Below are 16,235 nucleotides of genomic sequence, written 5' to 3'. Positions count from 1 at the left end.
CTGGGAGGGCTGCAGGGGGCCCGGGGGCAGCTGCCCCCCAGACTGGTGGCGTGGACCCTCGCCAGGCGTGGATGCTGCTGGCCAGGAGCACTGGGCAGAGAAGAGGCTGCCGGGCCAGGACAGGCATAGCCCGGGATGGGATGAAGGCTCACACAGCAGTGGCACCAGCCACTGGCCAGTCTCCTGGAAAATCACCTCAGGTTGCTGTTCCTGTCCATCCCGGGGCCCCCACCGTTCTGGAAGAGCTACTGGAGCAACTTCTGAAAGGTACCCACCAGCCCCAGGGGGTTCTATAGGAAGGGGAGGCCGAGGGGGATCCCAGGGCAGGGAACAGCAGGGACAGGGCACCACGGGGCTGGGCAGCCGAGCCAGGTGCTCTGATCTTGGCACCAAGAAAAGCCAAGGTTCCTTCCTAAAGCCAAGCCCTGGTTGGGTTTTTTTTTGGGCTAGGCCTGGTGAAGGAGCAGGTGAAGACGTGCAGGAAGGCCAGGGAAGGACAGGAGGAAAAGGAGGAAAGCAAAGTCAATGCCCAGGCCAGGTCCCACGTGGAAGCAGCTTTCTACTGCCAGACACGTGAAAACATCTCTGTGGAGCAGAGAGTGCAGCAGGAGCTGCAGCACTACTACATTGTGAGTGCCCAGGCTGCTTGCTACTCCTGTCTGCAGCATCTTCCTGCCCATGGCACACACCGAGCCTGGCCCAGGGGCCGCTTCTCTAACCCAAGTCTTTTCCCATCCCCAGCCGGAGAGGGAGGCGATGTTCCACCGTGGCCCAGGGCTGAACCTCACCAGTGGGAAGTACACAGCCCCCATTGCTGGGTACTACACCTTCAGAGCCACACTGCACATTGGTGAGCCCTTGGGCACCCCCACAGCCCTGCTGGGGAGGTCCAGGATGGTTCTCACCCTCCCTTCTGTCCCAGCATGCAGAGAACAGCAGAGGAAGGGGCATTCATGCAGGGGGAAGCGTCTGCGGGTGCTGATCTGTGTGCAGTCCTGCTGCCAGCACAACAGGTAGGGCAGGGCAAGGCTGGGAGGGGAGAGGGACCCTGGGCCAGGGAGGGAGGAACGAGTCCAGCATCCCCAGACAACGAGGGACACGTTCTTCCTGGCACCATCCTCCCTCTTCTGCAGCTATTTGGAGACTGTGTCCCGGTTGGAGAGTGGTGGTGACCTTTTCACCATCTCCGTCGCTGGAGTCCTTTACCTGAAGGTTAGTGGTGCCAGCTCTGCCCAGGACTGTGCCAGGCAGGAAGGTGTCTTCCAAGGCCCCAGCTCATGGCTGAGCACTGAGTGTGTTTCTCAACCCAGCTCCAAGCCCAACCAGTGGTCACTCAGGGCTAAGGTCTGCTGGGACACTACAGCCATAGCTGGTTGCCCTACTGGCATCTATGGCATCCTTTTCCTAGAAGGAGGTGGGGTGAGTAGCCCCATCAGCTCTCAGCTGCTGTGCACAGGGGACAGCTCTGCCAGGTAGTGCCCAGTGCTTGGAGGAGGTGTCCCAGTCCCATGAAGCCCTCTCTCCCTCCAGGCCGGGCAGGATGCCTCTGTTTTCCTGGACAACACTGCAGGCTCCCCTCTCACCATTCAAAGCGGCTCCGATTTCAGCGCCGTTCTGCTGGGGGTGTGAAGAGGCACTGGGCAGCAGGCTGGGAGCTGAGCCTGTGCCAGGAGCAGCCAGAGCTCTGCCAGCCACCACCACACCTCCCCTGCTCAGCACCAGGCACAGGGAAGACTTTGCTGCTTCAGGAGCTGCAGGATGGTCCAATTCTGCTTGTGCTCCAGAACCATCTGAAGCTAGACAGAGATCAGGAGGAAGGAAGGATAACAGTAATACTACTACTAATAATTCATAAGAAATAATAAATAATAATTAAAGGCCTGACAAAGAGCTAAAGGAGTTCACTTTCATCTAATGACAAGGGCTGAAAGTTTATCTTGGAAAAGGCTGCTGATAGTGGTGGCAACCAGCTGCCTTCTCCATGGGGTTCAGCTCCCACTGTCACAAGCACTGAAGGCTGGATATCATCCCTTTGATGGATCCATCTGTAGGACTTCCATAGAAGTCCTACAGCTCCATTTTTTCTCTCAGATTTCCCTGCCCAGCTTCTCAGCAGCCCCAAACAGATTATCTGTATCTCTTTAGCTTCTCTACAAGGTATTAGCAGTGAATGTTGGCTGGCAGAAGCCAGTGTGGTTCACTGCTAATCTTAAAACAGAGCAATGTCCCGATAAAGCAAATTCCTGTCCTGTGGCTCTCCAGGCCAGGCGGTCCCTGCCCATGGCACAAGGCCCAGGCCGTGGGCAGTGCAGATGTTTCAGCTCCGATAGCCTCTGAGCTGAGGATGGGCCCAGGGCTACGTGCCTGAGCCCCTGAGAGGTACCCAGGCAGGCTGGGCGTGGGGCAAGGCAGCCACACGTTTCATTTCTCAGCAGCACGTTGTACTGGGCAAGCTGTGCCAGCACACCCAGAGATAGCCTGAGCTGCACCCAGCCCCACCTTCCCTCAGCCACACACATAGGCAGGGAAGAGCACTAGACTAAAGCAGGGGTTGAATCTGCCTGTCTTAACTGGCTGGCTACTCAATGCATGGTGGAACCTGCTCCATAGTGCTTTGTTTTCCCCTTTGTCCTGAAAAATGGACAGTCATTTTGTTGAAATCATTATTAATTGTAACACTATCATGTTCCTAGTTGGAGCTCTGCCTTCAGAACCCTTTCTAAAGGAAAGAACAGAAGCAGCAGTGTTGCTAACATGGGCAAACAAGCTCATCATCAGAGTGCAGGCATGGCTGGGAGCAGAACAAGCCAGCAGAGGCATTTGGTCACCATTTGGTGACCAAAATATGTGCAGAGTCCCCCACTTCCTTCCTCAGTGCTCTACAGATGATGTGTACAGTTAACCTCTTAGTTAGCATAAGCCCATGAACTTTAACTGACTTCTGCTGCAGCAGAAATAAAGATGGTCAAGCCACCCACCCCAAACAACAGGATACCTTTTGCATGCTCAAGAAAACAGCCCAGGATCATCTCCCAAAACTCCAGAAAACACAGGGAGCAGAAAAGAGACCAGGAAGCCTCACAAGCCTGTGCAGGACGGTGCACAGAACTACAGCTACCACCACAACAACCTGTTGGGCCTCTATACACTGTTTCTCATGCAGGACAAGGCGGCTGAGCAAGAAACCACTGCACAGACTGACCAGCTCATCTCACTGCACTCGCCCACAGGGCAGGAATGTTGATTAATCTGGAACTGAAGTGCTTTGGTAGCCCAATCTGTTTATCTTTCACTCTTTTGGTCTGAAGCCAAATTTCCTCTGGAAAACAGTCCCCCCCAGACCCCTTGCAGCAACAACTGGTAGAGGAATGGGGATGGTATGAGATACCAAACACTTACTAGCAACAAGTAGCTGAAACCTGAGATGCCTGCTCCTCAGATAGTACACAGACATCACTCTCTGCTGCCTAGCAGGTCCATTTGATGAAAACACTTTCCCAATAAACATCAGGAGCAAAGAGCTGCTTTTCCTGTATCAACAACGGGGCTAAACCCCCAACGTTTTCTGTAAGCAGAGGGCAGGTGCACTGCTGCTCTCTGAGCCAGGTTTGTCTCACTCAGCTGCAGGCAACCTCACCCCCCCAGCTTCAGAACCAGATTTCCTATCCAGCACCAAGAGGACAGCCCACACCACATCCCGAGCCAGCGGCCTAGGGCACTGCACAGTCTGACCAGGGGTTCCCAACTCAGCCTTAAGAGCTCAGGACTCTACTAGGGCCTCATATAAAGCTCAAAGAAATGAAGAGCAGAACTGCACCATTTGGAACAGCTGGCAGAGTTCATGCCCACAGATGCCTGCTCTTGCTAGCACCTCTGCCAAATGAATTTATTTGGTTTGCCAAGACATTCACCAGGGGTTGACAGGACAAAGATTTCCACAGAGGCTGATCCACTGTGGCAGCCACTCTGGACTCTGCTAGCCAAGTGAGCTAAAACTATTAGGAAAAAAAAAACAACAAACAACTTTATTTACACTGATGAGCACCCAACAGGCCCTTTCCCAGCCACACATGCACACACACACCCCACCTCCTCCCTTCCCTTACGTCCATGGCGAGCTGGGCTCCTGCTGCTGCAGCTCATCCCTCAGTGCTCTATCCGGACCACCATGACTGTGACGTTGTCTGCTGACCCCCTCTGTACTGCCTTGTTGGCCAGTCTGTTACAAGCAGCTTCATACCTGGCATCTGCTTCCAGCTTCCCTTCCCTCATCTGGATGTTCTTATCCTGTTGAGAGGAGGAAAAGCAACGCTGAGCACTCCCAGCAAAGCACGTGGTTCATTTCCAAGCGTGCAGCAGCAAAACGAGGAAGGACAACCTCGGGTCTAAGGGAGAAGACCTCGGCAGTTCATTTCTGCAAGTCAGAGTTGTGCCATCTTGTGCTCCCTGCACTGCCAAATCCATCCCCCACCCTGCCTCCTTCTCACCTCCAGGCAGGACACAATGAAGTTCACAGCTTCTTCTGGTGTAAAGACTTTAAAGAGCCCATCACAGGCTATCAGAATGAACCTGGAAATCAAACACAGACAGGTTCCAAGGCTGAATCTTTGGCTCCCCAGGTACAGCAAAATTCCTCAAAGCTATTTTATGAGTACCCATGCACCAGTCCAAAGGGAAGATGCCATAAAGCTCAACTGAAAATCCCTTGGAAGCACCAGAATACTTCTGGTGCTCTAGAATCTACCATTCACAGACCTGAGGCAATATAAACTATAGGCCAAGGACTCAGGCTAACAACCTAAGACCTACATCAGTGCATCCTGAAGTCCTACTGACCCTGCACTGTTAGGCAAGACTATACACCATGCCCTGCTGGAAAGTTGCATTATTTTGCTAGGAAGTGCTTCCTTCTTTTGAGTCCTTTTCATTCACATATTTTTCCCTGTGAAGAAGCTAATGCAAGGATATAGACAAACACAACCAGCTTAATACCTCATGTGCATCCCTTTACATTTCCACACTCCTGAAGTATGCAGTAACTTAAGTTAAATATAAATATTCAAATAAGAATTAGTAGCTTAATCCAGAAATAAGAGGTATAACTGATTGGAAAACTCTGTCACAAGGTATATGGCTGCAGGCTTCAGGCTAAGGGGATACAAAGCCCGGGGCAAGGAAAGCTGCCTCCCAGTCCCCTGCAGAGGATGGGGAGACAGCCTGCTGTGTGCTCCCTGCTTGCAGAGGGGATTGCATCAACCAGGAGCCCAACCCTGAGTCACCAGACAGGGAAAACTACAACCAGAGTGGAGCACAGGGTGGCCAGCCTGCCAGAAAAGCACGTCTCTGAAGACATTGTTTCAGAATCTCTTTAGAAATATTTTAGTGGATCACTTGATATAGAGCTGTCCTCCCAGAAAAAGCAGCAGTACTGGGTTCATTCTCACTTCAGAGAGCCTGACATGAAAGCTCACAGCAATTTGTCACTGCCAATCATACGTTAGAAAAGTATCTCAAATCTTAACTATCAGAGCTGAATGCAGTATTTGTGTTCTAGCACTGCTGCTGCTAGAAACAACTACTGAGCAGGATAAGGATCCACAAATTCAAGCCTTAACCAGCTGTTTGAACACGGGTGTGTGAACTTACGCAGAGCATGAAAGAAGTCTAAGGCCTGTGTATGTTAAAGCCTGTGTATGTTATCACTGGTGTGAGGCCAGTTTCTCCAACAGGAGCCTTCCCAGTACCCTGGCAGAGAGGCAGCAGCACTAGCCCACCATACTGACAAGGGAGAGGAGGCCAGAGAGCAGCAGTAAGAGCATCCTCTAATCCGGCCGATCAGTCTCAAATGTCTTGGCCCTAAGAGCAGAGCACACGGGGCTGTGCAGCTTGTGCTGTTGCTTCTGAGCAGCTCCAAGCAAGGCCAGTGCAGGGGGACACACCTGTCGTTGTGGGTGAGCTGGCAGCGTTTGATGTCTGGCACGGAGATCACACCGCAGCGCTTGTACTGTCCGTCCCCAATGGAGCGGGAAACCTCCAGCACTCCCAGGACTCTGCCATCCCTGCAGCAGGAAAGGAAACAACCAGGCTCTTGAGTCATGAGGACTGTCTTCACAGCTGCCTCATACAAATCCTGACCCATGTCCCCCAGCAAGTTAAAATCTTCCCTTCAAAGCCTCCTTCCCTTTCTGCATCTTTGTGGAAAGGTCTGGGAAACAAAGGAAGAGGGGAGGAAGAAATGAAGTCAGGGGAATTCAAGGCTGCCTCCTGTCTCCCTGCCCTGACCCAGGTCCTGCTTAGCCCAGCCAGCCAGGGAAGAGTTCTATGCTGAGCTGAACTGCCAGAGGTGGAGGTTTGAATTCACAATTCTTTTTTTGGGAAGGTATCTAGACAGCTGCATTTCAATAGAAGTACAGGGTGCAGCAAGACCAGGTCTGAGGCAGCAGCCCCTCCTGTGCTCTCCCTATGGGGACACTAGCCTCTACACACTGGTTCAACTGGGGGCAGTTCTAAGGAGCAGGAGCCACAAACTTTATTCTGATCTCTTGGTCTTTACTGATCACAGCAACTAGTTCTGTGACGCCCAAGTCAGAATCCCCCTTAGGAAGCAGTTTTGTTTGCTAAACTTTTCTAATGAACTGAGTACTGCCCCAACAGAAGCACCTTTCCACACTCCATCTTTCCACCAACTGAAATCTTCTCCCCAAAAAGGCTCTTCTGAGCACTCTGGAAAGACACAAACTCATTCATCTTGTAGTCCAACCAGCCCTGCTTGAGATAAAAGCAAGAAGCAAGGCACATCACAGAAGAGAGATCTGATGCTCACACACTTTGAGACTTATCTCTTGGGTCCAAAATGCTGAACCACAAGCAGTGGAAGAGGCTCCCAAGCAACCAGAGAGGTGTTCCCCCAGTTCTGAAAAGAGCTAACAGACACTGGCCCATTTCTTCCTGTGTGCAAAGATAGATCAGTGCTAAGCATAAGCAGCAGCATGTGCTCTCCAGAGATAAGGGGAGCAAGGCCCTCCAGACATGGCAGTGTGACAGAACTGAGCTCACCCCTCTGCAGGCACTAAGATAATTCACCTGCACCCAGTCCTCTCTTACGAGGATGCCATTAAATCAAGAAACAGCTTTCAAAGAAGGGAGAGAACCTAGCCAGGGATATTAGACAGAGCTGCCCACAGAGCCATGCACACATCCATGCACAAGAACAGGCAAGATAATCCCACTCTGGCTCCAGATACCTCTCTCCTACTGTAGACCACCTCTGTGCATCATCTAAGTCCCAGGGGAGAAACACTAATATCAAGGGCTTCTTGTGCCCTCTCAAACCTCTCAAAAACAAGCAACAGAGAACTTCTTAAACCAATCAAGTCCAGCTCTGTAGGTCAAGCACGTCCCTGCCTGCACTGCAGTGCCGGGCTGTCACATGGGTTCCTGCCCCTGCAGCCAGCACCCTGCTGCCACTGGAAACCCCTGGGAAACCAGCTCAAGCCACTGAATCCTTAAAGACACCTCAGACACCACTCAGGCAGCAAAGAGATTCCATCTGAGCTCTCAACAGCATGAGCACTGGGCTCAGGAAACTCCAGAAGCTCAGTGCTCAGGCCTGAAGTTGGGCCAGGGTTTAGCTTTGCTCACTCACAAACTTCAGGAGCTCACCTGACATTCCCCCCAGCTTTCTGTATCCGCATGCGCTCCTCGTACTGGGTGGGGTTGTGCTCCTTACTGAGGCTTAAGGCCATGTGCTTCTGGCTCTCCTCGTTGTAACGACACAGAACCGCCTGTGCTGACAAAAAAACACCTGTCAAGACAACACCTGAACTGCAGCAAGGACAACTCCTTGAGGGAGAGCTGCAAGTTACAGTGAACGGGGCTACACCTGCCTGGTGACCAGTCACCAGTAGTGTTCCCCAGTCCTTGGGGTCAGAATTTGTGCCAGTGATCTGGATGCAGGGGTGGAATTAGCAAGTCTGGTGAGGATACTAAGCTGGGAGGTGCTGCTGAGTCTCTTGAGGGCCTTGCAGAGGGATCTAGATGGATTGGAGCACCAGACAATCATCAATGGGATGAAGTCTAACCAGCCCAAGTGCTGGATCCTGCACCTGGGACACTAACCCGGGGCACAAGGGTGATCTGGGAGGAGAGTGGCTGGAGAGCAGCCCTGCAGAGAGGGGTCTGGGGGCGCTGGGGGGCAGCAGGCTCAGGAGGAGCCAGCAGAGTGTCCTGACACCGAGGGCCAACCACCTCCTGGGGGGCATCAACCACAGCCAAACCAGCCAGTCAGGAGAGGGGATTATGCTGCTGGATTCAGGGTTGGTGCAGCCCCCTCCTGGAGCACCCTGGGCAGTTCTGGGCCCACCATCTAGGGAGGGTGGGAAGGTAGGTCCAGAGGAGGGCAACAAAGCTGGAAGGGCTGGAGGGAATGTCCTGTGACGAGAGGCTGAGGACTCTGGGGTTGTCCAGCTGGGAGAAAAGGAGGCTGAGGGGTGATCCCATTGCTCTCCACAGCTTCCTGAGGAGGGGACGTGGAGAGGGAGGTGCTGAGCTCTTCTCCCTGGGATCCAGGGACAGGACATATGGGAATGATTCAGAGCTGCACCAAGGCAGGTTTAGACTGGACATTTTCTTTACCAAGAGAGTGGACAAACACTGGAACGGGCTTCCTAGAGAGGTGGTTGAAGCCCCAAGCCTGGCAGTGTTTAAGGGACATTTGGACAATGCCCTTAATAATACGCTTTAACTGTTGGTCAGCCCTGGTCAGCATGTGGACTATATGATCACTGAAAGTCCCTTCCAATTGAAACATTTTAGATACTGTGAGACATTTAGCAGCACCAAGAGAGAACTACCACACCCAGAGTTTTACATTACAGAAGACAATCATAGAATGGTTTGGGTTGGAAGGAACCTTAAAGATCATCTAGTCCCACCCCCCCCTGCATGTGCAGGGGCACCTCCCACTAGATCAGCCCTCCACACAGCCAAAATAGGCAGCTCTGTAGAAACAGTTCCAGAGCTCATGGCAACTGGGACACCTCACCCTTCAGAGGGAGACAAGCTCTCAGAGGAACTGAAACACCAGCAGTTGAGCTTCTCCATCCTGCTTACCCGGCTGTCCCCCAGATTGGCTATGTAGAGAATATTGTCCACAGCTAGGACACAGGTAGCTGTGGAGCCATCCTTCCATGCTGGCTTCCTGAAAGGAACAAAAAGAAGATGACTAAGGGGAGGGGGGAAAAATAATGTTTTAAGAGTTACTCACAGAGCACTGCTGGGGACTCCTGGAAGTGCCACGTGCAACACACAGCAGCCAGCACAGCCCCTCAGCAGCTGGGGAAAACAGTAAGCTGGAGAGGGAGCTGCCTTCTAAATGCATGGGCAGTCCCCAAGTGACCCACATACTGCCTGCCATGCCCCCCCACAACAAGCCTCCCTCCCACCCAGCTCCTCTGTGGCTGGAACAGGCTCAGCCCCAGTGAATGCCCAGGAGCTGTGGCTCTGTGAGCAAACAAGCACCCTCAGCTCCTCCTCGGGGGGCTCCTTCTTGGCAGCAAAAGGAAGGCACAGCCAGGGCTGCAGCAGAATTGGACAGATTTCATCCAGTCTTCCCTAACTCGGAAGGTGCAGATGAATGAAGATCATTCATTTTGTCTCCAAGACAGCCAGCACTAACCATCTTGTCACTAATCTCATTTCTGACCAGAGGGAGACTGGTTTGGGAATGACTCTGTTGTGACAGACTCAAGGAAGCCTCTTCCTTTTGCCTGGCTAAACTTGTTGATCTGAGTAGGCTTAAGAGACTGAGCCTGTCTGTGATTTATTTTAAAATTGAGGGTTTGAAGGGAATCCACAGACTGAGACACATCATCTAGTCTCTCGTGTTAGAGCTGTCACTATGAAATTAAAAAAGAACAAAACAACAAATGTGTGAAGGACTGGTAATTAAGTGATTGTATTTTACATGCAAACTACAACTTACCTAGTCATAGAATCAGAATCATAGAACAGTTTGGGTTGGAAGGGACCTTCAAGATCATCCAGATCCAACCCCCTGCATGGGCAGGGACACCTCCCACCAGCCCAGGTTGCTCCAAGCCCCATCCAACCTGCCCTTCAACACTGCCAGGGATGGGGCAGCCACAGCTTCCCTGGGCAACCTGGGCCAGGCTCTCACCACCCTCACACTCCAGAATTTCCTTCTAATGCCCTAAGGGCAAAGGAAGCAAGGGCAGAGGAAGGGAAACAAAGAGGCTCCAAAAAGTTTGTGTCAGTTCAACAGAGACTAAGGGTGCTTGTGCTCAAAACCCAGTGCTGAGGGAAACCTGGAATTTACCTCACAGAAAATAGCTGCTGTGTTTTAAAATAATCTGTTAGAAACAAGCCAACAAGCTAAACCATCTCTATTTTTAAAAGAGGTGAAATAAGATTTAAATTCACACTGGAAGAGTTAGGTCTTTCAACACAGGGCATTAAAAATTCCCTCAGCAATGTGCTCCAGCCTGGCAAGCACATACTAACAGGAATGCAGCTCTAAAGAAAGCTCCACACAGCAACCTGCAAAGACCTGCCTGACAGACACCCTCCTGCCATGCTTTGATGCCACCAACACAGAGAACCCACCTCAGGCAGTCTGGGGTGAGTCACCTCAGTAACATGGTAAGTCTTTAAAAAGAAGGAAAACAAGATACCCTGGTGTGGACAGAGGTGCATTCTTAGTCATGTTTTGGTTCCATCTTTTACCACAAATGTGTATTTTAGTCCAGGGAGGTCAAGAAACCACAGAGTAAGCCTAGAACATGCCATGCTCTAGCAGGTACTCAGCTGGCAGAGCTACAGCCTGGCACAGCTGAGCTCTGTGGGGTGTCACCAAAGCACAGACATCAGTGAAGGTTTCCTCTTTCCTGGCCAGAACTGAGGCCTGTGAGATGCAAGCTAAGGAATACAGACACATGGAAAGCATTTACACTTACTGGCTGGATGCCTGCTTTAGAAACTCTTCATCTGTGTGTTTGAAGGTGTCCAAAAGGCATCTCTTCACAGTTTTCTCCACGCTGACTACCTCACCTGTCAGAAAGGGAAAAGAGCAACTAAGCTCCAGCTTAACCACATCTGACCTCCCCCAGTCCCCTTGCTCAGCCAATGTTCAAGCAGGCAGTGCATCCCTCACATCCTTGCAGAGCAGGTCAATCTACCAACAATCCAGGGGGCAGCACGTTTGGAGAAATTGTGACATACCCCTCTCCCTCTCAGGCGTATTTTCACTCTTGGAATGGCACTGTCAGAGCTGGTAACAGCATATCTCACACTTGCTCAGCAGCTCACAATTGGCTGCTTGTACTTTTGAGCTAAAAAGGTTTCCAGCCCTTTTCCCCAGGGTACAGTGCAGCCTCACAAGCCCACTAGGAATAAGGGATGGGAACTGTACAACTATGCCCAAATGAATCAAGTTTCCCTCTCCAGTGCCATAATGTCACGGCAGAAAAGGTGACATTTGCCCTACAGCCCATTCCACTCCTCTCACCTTTAGGAAATTTCTTAATCAGGTTTTGGTGCAGATTCTGTGCTGCAAATTTTGAGGCTCGGACTCCCCCGTGGCCATCGAACACAGCGAAGTACGAGACACGTGTGCTGTGAGGGAACAAGGAGCACAAGGTAGTTAGGGCAGGCTGTCAGGTGGGATTGTCTCCATAACACCCTGCCCTGTGTCAGCCAGACTGAATAATCACTCCAAGGCCCAAAGGCAGCAGCCTTCCAGTACCTGAAGGGCCTACAGGAAAGCTGGGGAGGGACTTTTGACAAGGGCAGGGAGTGAGAGGACAAGGGTGGAATACTTTAAAACTGATAGTTTAGATTGGATATTAGGAAGAGATTCTTGACTGTGAGGGTGGTGAGACACTGGCACAGGTTGTGGATGTCCCCTCCATGGAAGTGTTCCAGGCCAGGCTGGATGGGGCTCTGAGCAAGCTGGTCTGGTGGGAGGTGTCCCTGCCCATGCAGGGGGGTTGGCTATAGATGGTCTTTAAGGTCCCTTCCAACCCAAACCATTCTTTGAAGTCTCTAAGCTCACACAGTCAAGTACTTACACAGTTTACATGTGCAAGCAGTGAGCAGAGAATTTTCTTGTAACTTTTCACCCCTCAAGCACATGAAAGGCAGAAAAGAGTTTACAGACCACAGCTTGGCATAAAAGCAGGTCAACATTTCACCTTAAGGTCACAGCAGCTCCCCAGCACTACACAGACATCAATCTAGCCAATCGTACAGTTCTTTCCATGCCTAAACTTGTGGAAACCATGCTACAGCCAGGAAACTCAGATCACTTGGCACACAAAGCTCTCAGGGCAATATTAGTCCAGAAGCTAAATACAGTATCAGGAGGATGCTCAAGAACATTCCTTTAAATACACAAACTCCACCCACGTACAGTTATGTATGTTAATTTGCTAAGAGATTCAAACTTCTAAAATGAGAGCTCTGACAGCTGTTTTCTCTTCTCTGAGTGTTCTCCCTTGCCACAGTTTGGGTTTTACACACTGTAAAATCCCCAAGGGAAGACCTGATTACTCATAATTAAACTGAGGGTCTTCAAACATCCATGCTTACATTGGGGTAACAGAGGCTCAATATCCAGTTATCAGGCCCTCTCAGTCCTTGCCAAATCAATGGCCAAATCCACTAAGCAGCACTCAAAGCATTTTTTTATAAAATAGTCCTCTCATTTGTCCAGGAACACAGCTAATAATTCAACTCAGGTCTCCCAATAAGGCTGGACCAGATGATCCTTGAGGTCCCTTACAACCTGTGATTCAATAACAAGCCCAAACCAGACACCATGACACAGGCACAGTTAAGAGCATCATACACACAAAGCTAAAGGGAACATATCCTGGGCTCAGCTGAAGCAACCTGGAGCTCCTTCACTTCCTGTGATGGCTCCATCCCCAGCTTTATTCTGGCAGTTGAGTCCCACTTACATTTGGGAAGGCAGAGGCTGGCACTCCTCAGTGATATCATTTAAGATGACATGTGCATCCTGCATGTCTTCTCTTTCACCTTTCCTCTCTGCCACATAACCCTTCAATCCAAGAATGTCCACTGATCCTAAAGGGGAACAAAGCAGATGCATGCAAATCAAACTCCTCTGTCTCCTCAGTTCAGGCTAAAAACCAGTTTATTAGCAACCACTTTTCAGCTTCCAGAATGCTCCCGTGGCACTGGAGTCTAGTATGGTCCTTGGCCTGCAACAGCACATCTGGCACCTTCTGCTGAGCAGGATATACTTATATTCTAACATGTTTTTTTTAACTGTCCCCCAGGTGAGCAACTATCAAAGTCACCTGCCTCCATGGTGGCTGTAGCCAAGCAGGACTGCTGGGTATCAGGCACAGCTGGTACCAAAAAGGGGGGTCAGGGGAAGCAGGGGGCACTGAACCTGCTGACGAAACACAGCACAGCTTGGAAGAGGGTGCTAAGGGCAGGAAATCAGAGTCTGCTGGTTCCAGAACATGTTCTGGCCTTTCTACACATGAACATGTTACCTCAAAACTGCAACACAGGATGTGGGCACCTGCACTGAAGTCACATGCCCCGTATGTAACAGCAAGTCTTACTCTCTCGGGCCTTGTTAGCAGCCACCCAGTGGAGAGATCTGGGATATGGCAGAAGAAACTGGTGTGGATTTAGCCTTCCAGAGGTTTCACACTCAATCCCCCTCTTGGCAATACAGGACCTAAACTTAACCTGCAAATGCTGAGGAGCTTCTGCCACTTCAGCAGGGCCACTAAGAAGGCAAGGGAGGCAGGGAGTGGCACAGGGCCCCATGGGGCTTCCACAGGCTGCCACAGCAGCTTGTTCCCTGCAAGAGGCTGTAAATGCCACCAGACTGAACAAGCAAAGGTTGGCTTTGGTCTGGACTTACTCAGCCCAACGTCAAAAGTACAAATCGAGTACATTTGTTTTCAAACTGTCTGAAAACCTTTACAAACTTTCTTTTCCACAAGTTCTTCCCTGCCATTCTTCTCTTCCTCCTCCAAGGACTTTCTCTTCTCCCCCTTCCCATGGCTCCCTGCTGATGAGACCTGCTCAGTAGCACTGGAGGCTGAAAGAAAGAAGAAAGAAAGAAGGCAGGTGGCTGAAGCCTTCCAGCTGTGTTTTACTTATGTAAATTCAGCAGCAAGTCCTTTTTTTTTAGTTTCCTGGCTACTAGCCTCTTCTTTTTTTGCAGTTAACTGCACAGGAAGTAAACATTTCCACTTGAAACACTTATCTTTTTTTTTTTTTTTCATTATTATTACTTTCATTATTCATTAGTGACCCTAACAATGCAAAAATGTATATTTTGTTAACTCTGTGCAAATTTGTTAGGAGCTTCAGAAGACAGGCTACAAATTAAAGCTAGCAAGCAAAATCTCTCCTATTAAGACAGGCTGAGAGAGTTGGGGTGTTCAGCCTGGAAAAGCTCCAGAGAGATCTCAGAGCACTTTCCAGTGCCTGAAGGGGCTCCAGGAAAGCTGGGGAGGGACTTTGGACAAGGGCAGGGAGGGGGAGGACAAGGGGGGATGGATGAAAACTGGCAGAGGGGAGATTGAGGTGAGACATGAGGAGGAAACTGTGGAGTGTGAGGGTGGTGAGAGCCTGGCCCAGGTTGCCCAGGGAAGCTGTGGCTGCCCCATCCCTGGCAGTGTTGAAGGGCAGGTTGGATGGGGCATGGAGCAACTTGGGCTGCTGGGAGGTGTCCCTGCCCATGCAGGGGGTTGGAACTGGATGATCTTGAAGGTCCCTTCCATCCCAAACCAGTCTATGACATCAGAACCCTAGGCTTTTCCTTATGAACATTTACTCTGGCATGGTGCAGTGAATGATCTCCCCTCCTCTCAGGTGCCAGCAAATATCTGGCTGCATGAGGACAGCCTGGCCAGGCCTGGGTTTGAAGACACTCAGAACAAGAAGGCAGTCCACAGAGAAGCCAGGGCAGTGGCAGCAGCAAGGCCAGCTCTGCCTTCACTCCTGGCAAGCACACTTGTACCTTTATTCCCCAAACAGGAATCTTTCAGGCCCAGAACACAGGGGTCCCTAAAAGCCACCTGAGGGATGCACTTCTGGGAACAGACCCAAGTTTACTTTTTATAGAGTCAAAATCATCATTTCAATAATTGGGGCACAAAGAAATCTCCTCAAGCAGCATCAGCCAACCCAGACCAGAAAAGCTGCCATGTGCCCAACATGACAGGTTTTCCTGGGAAGCAGAGCCCTGGTGAGCTGACACAGCTCCTTACCTGTGTCACCACTGCTGGCTGGAGGAAGATCATCAAAGAGTAAAGAGCCTCCTTTTCCTGGAGCATGAGATAAAAGCAAGAAACTTAAAATTCCTTTGTGCCTCTGAGGGAACAATGCTCTTCCTTAGGTGTGGTAATCATAAAATGCCACTTTACCAAAGTGAGCCAAATTTCAACTTCTGTTACAGGATGGCAAACTTTTTGTTTGATGGGACATAAACGGAACATGTCACAAAAGGTGTAAGATCTGTAACGTTCTGGTTATCAAAAAAACCAATAAACCACACACACATAAAAGAAGAAAGCAGCTGCTCTGCACACTAGTGCTGATGACCCAACTATCTTTATCCTAACAAAGGAAAGGGTTTGGAGAAGTTTCATGTCAAGATGTGCTAACACAGAAAACCCAGGAAGCCAAACTGATGGCAGGAATGGAGCAGCCATACCTGAGTCAGCACTGCTGGTTGGTGGGAGATCATCAAAGAGCAGAGGCCCTGTCTGGGCTTCCTTCCCTGCAAGACACCAGGGCAGAGTCAGGATGTGCTGCAGGCCCTGGGGGGCTGGTTTCTGGGACTGCAGGGGGGGGACCAGCCTTGGCTGCCTTTCTTTCATCTAAGTTAGGCAGCTCCTACACGAGCAAAAGAACCACCACCTTGAAAACAGTTTGGGGTTTGTTTGGGTTGTTTTTTTTTTAGCTAGGAAACCACTCGACCTGCGTTAAGATCCCTCAGCAGGAGGATCAAGACGCTACCGGGTGGGAGGGGCCTAGAAAGCAGCAAATCCCGTCAGGTCGCAGCCCCGCAGCTCCCCACAGACCCACAGACCCAAGGGGAAGGCTCTTCTGGCCTAAACCGCGTGGGTAACACCCGAACGGGCCCCACGGGAACAAAAAAAACCCCACCACAAAAACCCATAATTAAAAAAAAAACACCCCAAAACGCAACAAAAACCACCACC

The 16,235-nt window shown here is 50.7% G+C and overlaps 2 protein-coding genes across 2 annotated transcripts in view; one reads left to right on the top strand and one right to left on the bottom strand.

Moving 5' to 3' along the window:
* Window positions 1-71: 71 nt before the first annotated feature.
* On the top strand, window positions 72-1,629 carry FAM132B (family with sequence similarity 132, member B). The gene is made up of 5 exons (XM_009996761.1): window positions 72-267; window positions 451-629; window positions 742-1,013; window positions 1,134-1,212; window positions 1,531-1,629. The coding sequence occupies exons 1-5, from the start codon at window positions 72-74 to the stop codon at window positions 1,627-1,629; spliced, it is 825 nt and encodes a 274-aa protein (XP_009995063.1).
* A 2,388-nt stretch (window positions 1,630-4,017) lies between these two features.
* ILKAP (integrin-linked kinase-associated serine/threonine phosphatase) overlaps window positions 4,018-16,235 on the bottom strand; it is a 17,173-nt gene continuing 4,955 nt past the window's right edge. The window contains exons 2-12 of the mRNA XM_009996760.1: window positions 15,725-15,790; window positions 15,279-15,335; window positions 13,979-14,101; window positions 12,978-13,104; window positions 11,525-11,631; window positions 10,974-11,067; window positions 9,112-9,199; window positions 7,663-7,784; window positions 5,940-6,059; window positions 4,488-4,569; window positions 4,018-4,287 (exon numbers count right to left, since the gene is read on the bottom strand). Coding sequence (XP_009995062.1) covers window positions 4,147-4,287; window positions 4,488-4,569; window positions 5,940-6,059; window positions 7,663-7,784; window positions 9,112-9,199; window positions 10,974-11,067; window positions 11,525-11,631; window positions 12,978-13,104; window positions 13,979-14,101; window positions 15,279-15,335; window positions 15,725-15,790 — 1,127 coding nt within the window. The 3' untranslated portion in view covers window positions 4,018-4,146. The remainder of the gene's footprint in view (window positions 4,288-4,487; window positions 4,570-5,939; window positions 6,060-7,662; window positions 7,785-9,111; window positions 9,200-10,973; window positions 11,068-11,524; window positions 11,632-12,977; window positions 13,105-13,978; window positions 14,102-15,278; window positions 15,336-15,724; window positions 15,791-16,235) is intronic.

Source organism: Chaetura pelagica, unplaced genomic scaffold, assembly GCF_000747805.2.
Source record: "Chaetura pelagica isolate M959 unplaced genomic scaffold, ChaPel_1.0 scaffold264, whole genome shotgun sequence".
Classification (NCBI taxonomy): Eukaryota; Metazoa; Chordata; class Aves; order Apodiformes; family Apodidae; genus Chaetura; species Chaetura pelagica.
The sequence above is the reverse complement of the archived record's forward strand: the minus strand, read 5'-3'. Positions and strand labels throughout refer to the sequence as shown.

Excerpts from the sequence above, each read along its gene's own strand:
- FAM132B (XM_009996761.1), top strand. The coding sequence starts at position 72 with ATGCTGCTGGCCAGGAGCACTGGGCAGAGAAGAGGCTGCCGGGCCAGG. Across the intron at positions 268-450 it reads ACTGGAGCAACTTCTGAAAG|GCCTGGTGAAGGAGCAGGTG; the intron begins GTACCCACCAGC and ends TTTTTGGGCTAG. Across the intron at positions 1,014-1,133 it reads TCCTGCTGCCAGCACAACAG|CTATTTGGAGACTGTGTCCC; the intron begins GTAGGGCAGGGC and ends CCTCTTCTGCAG.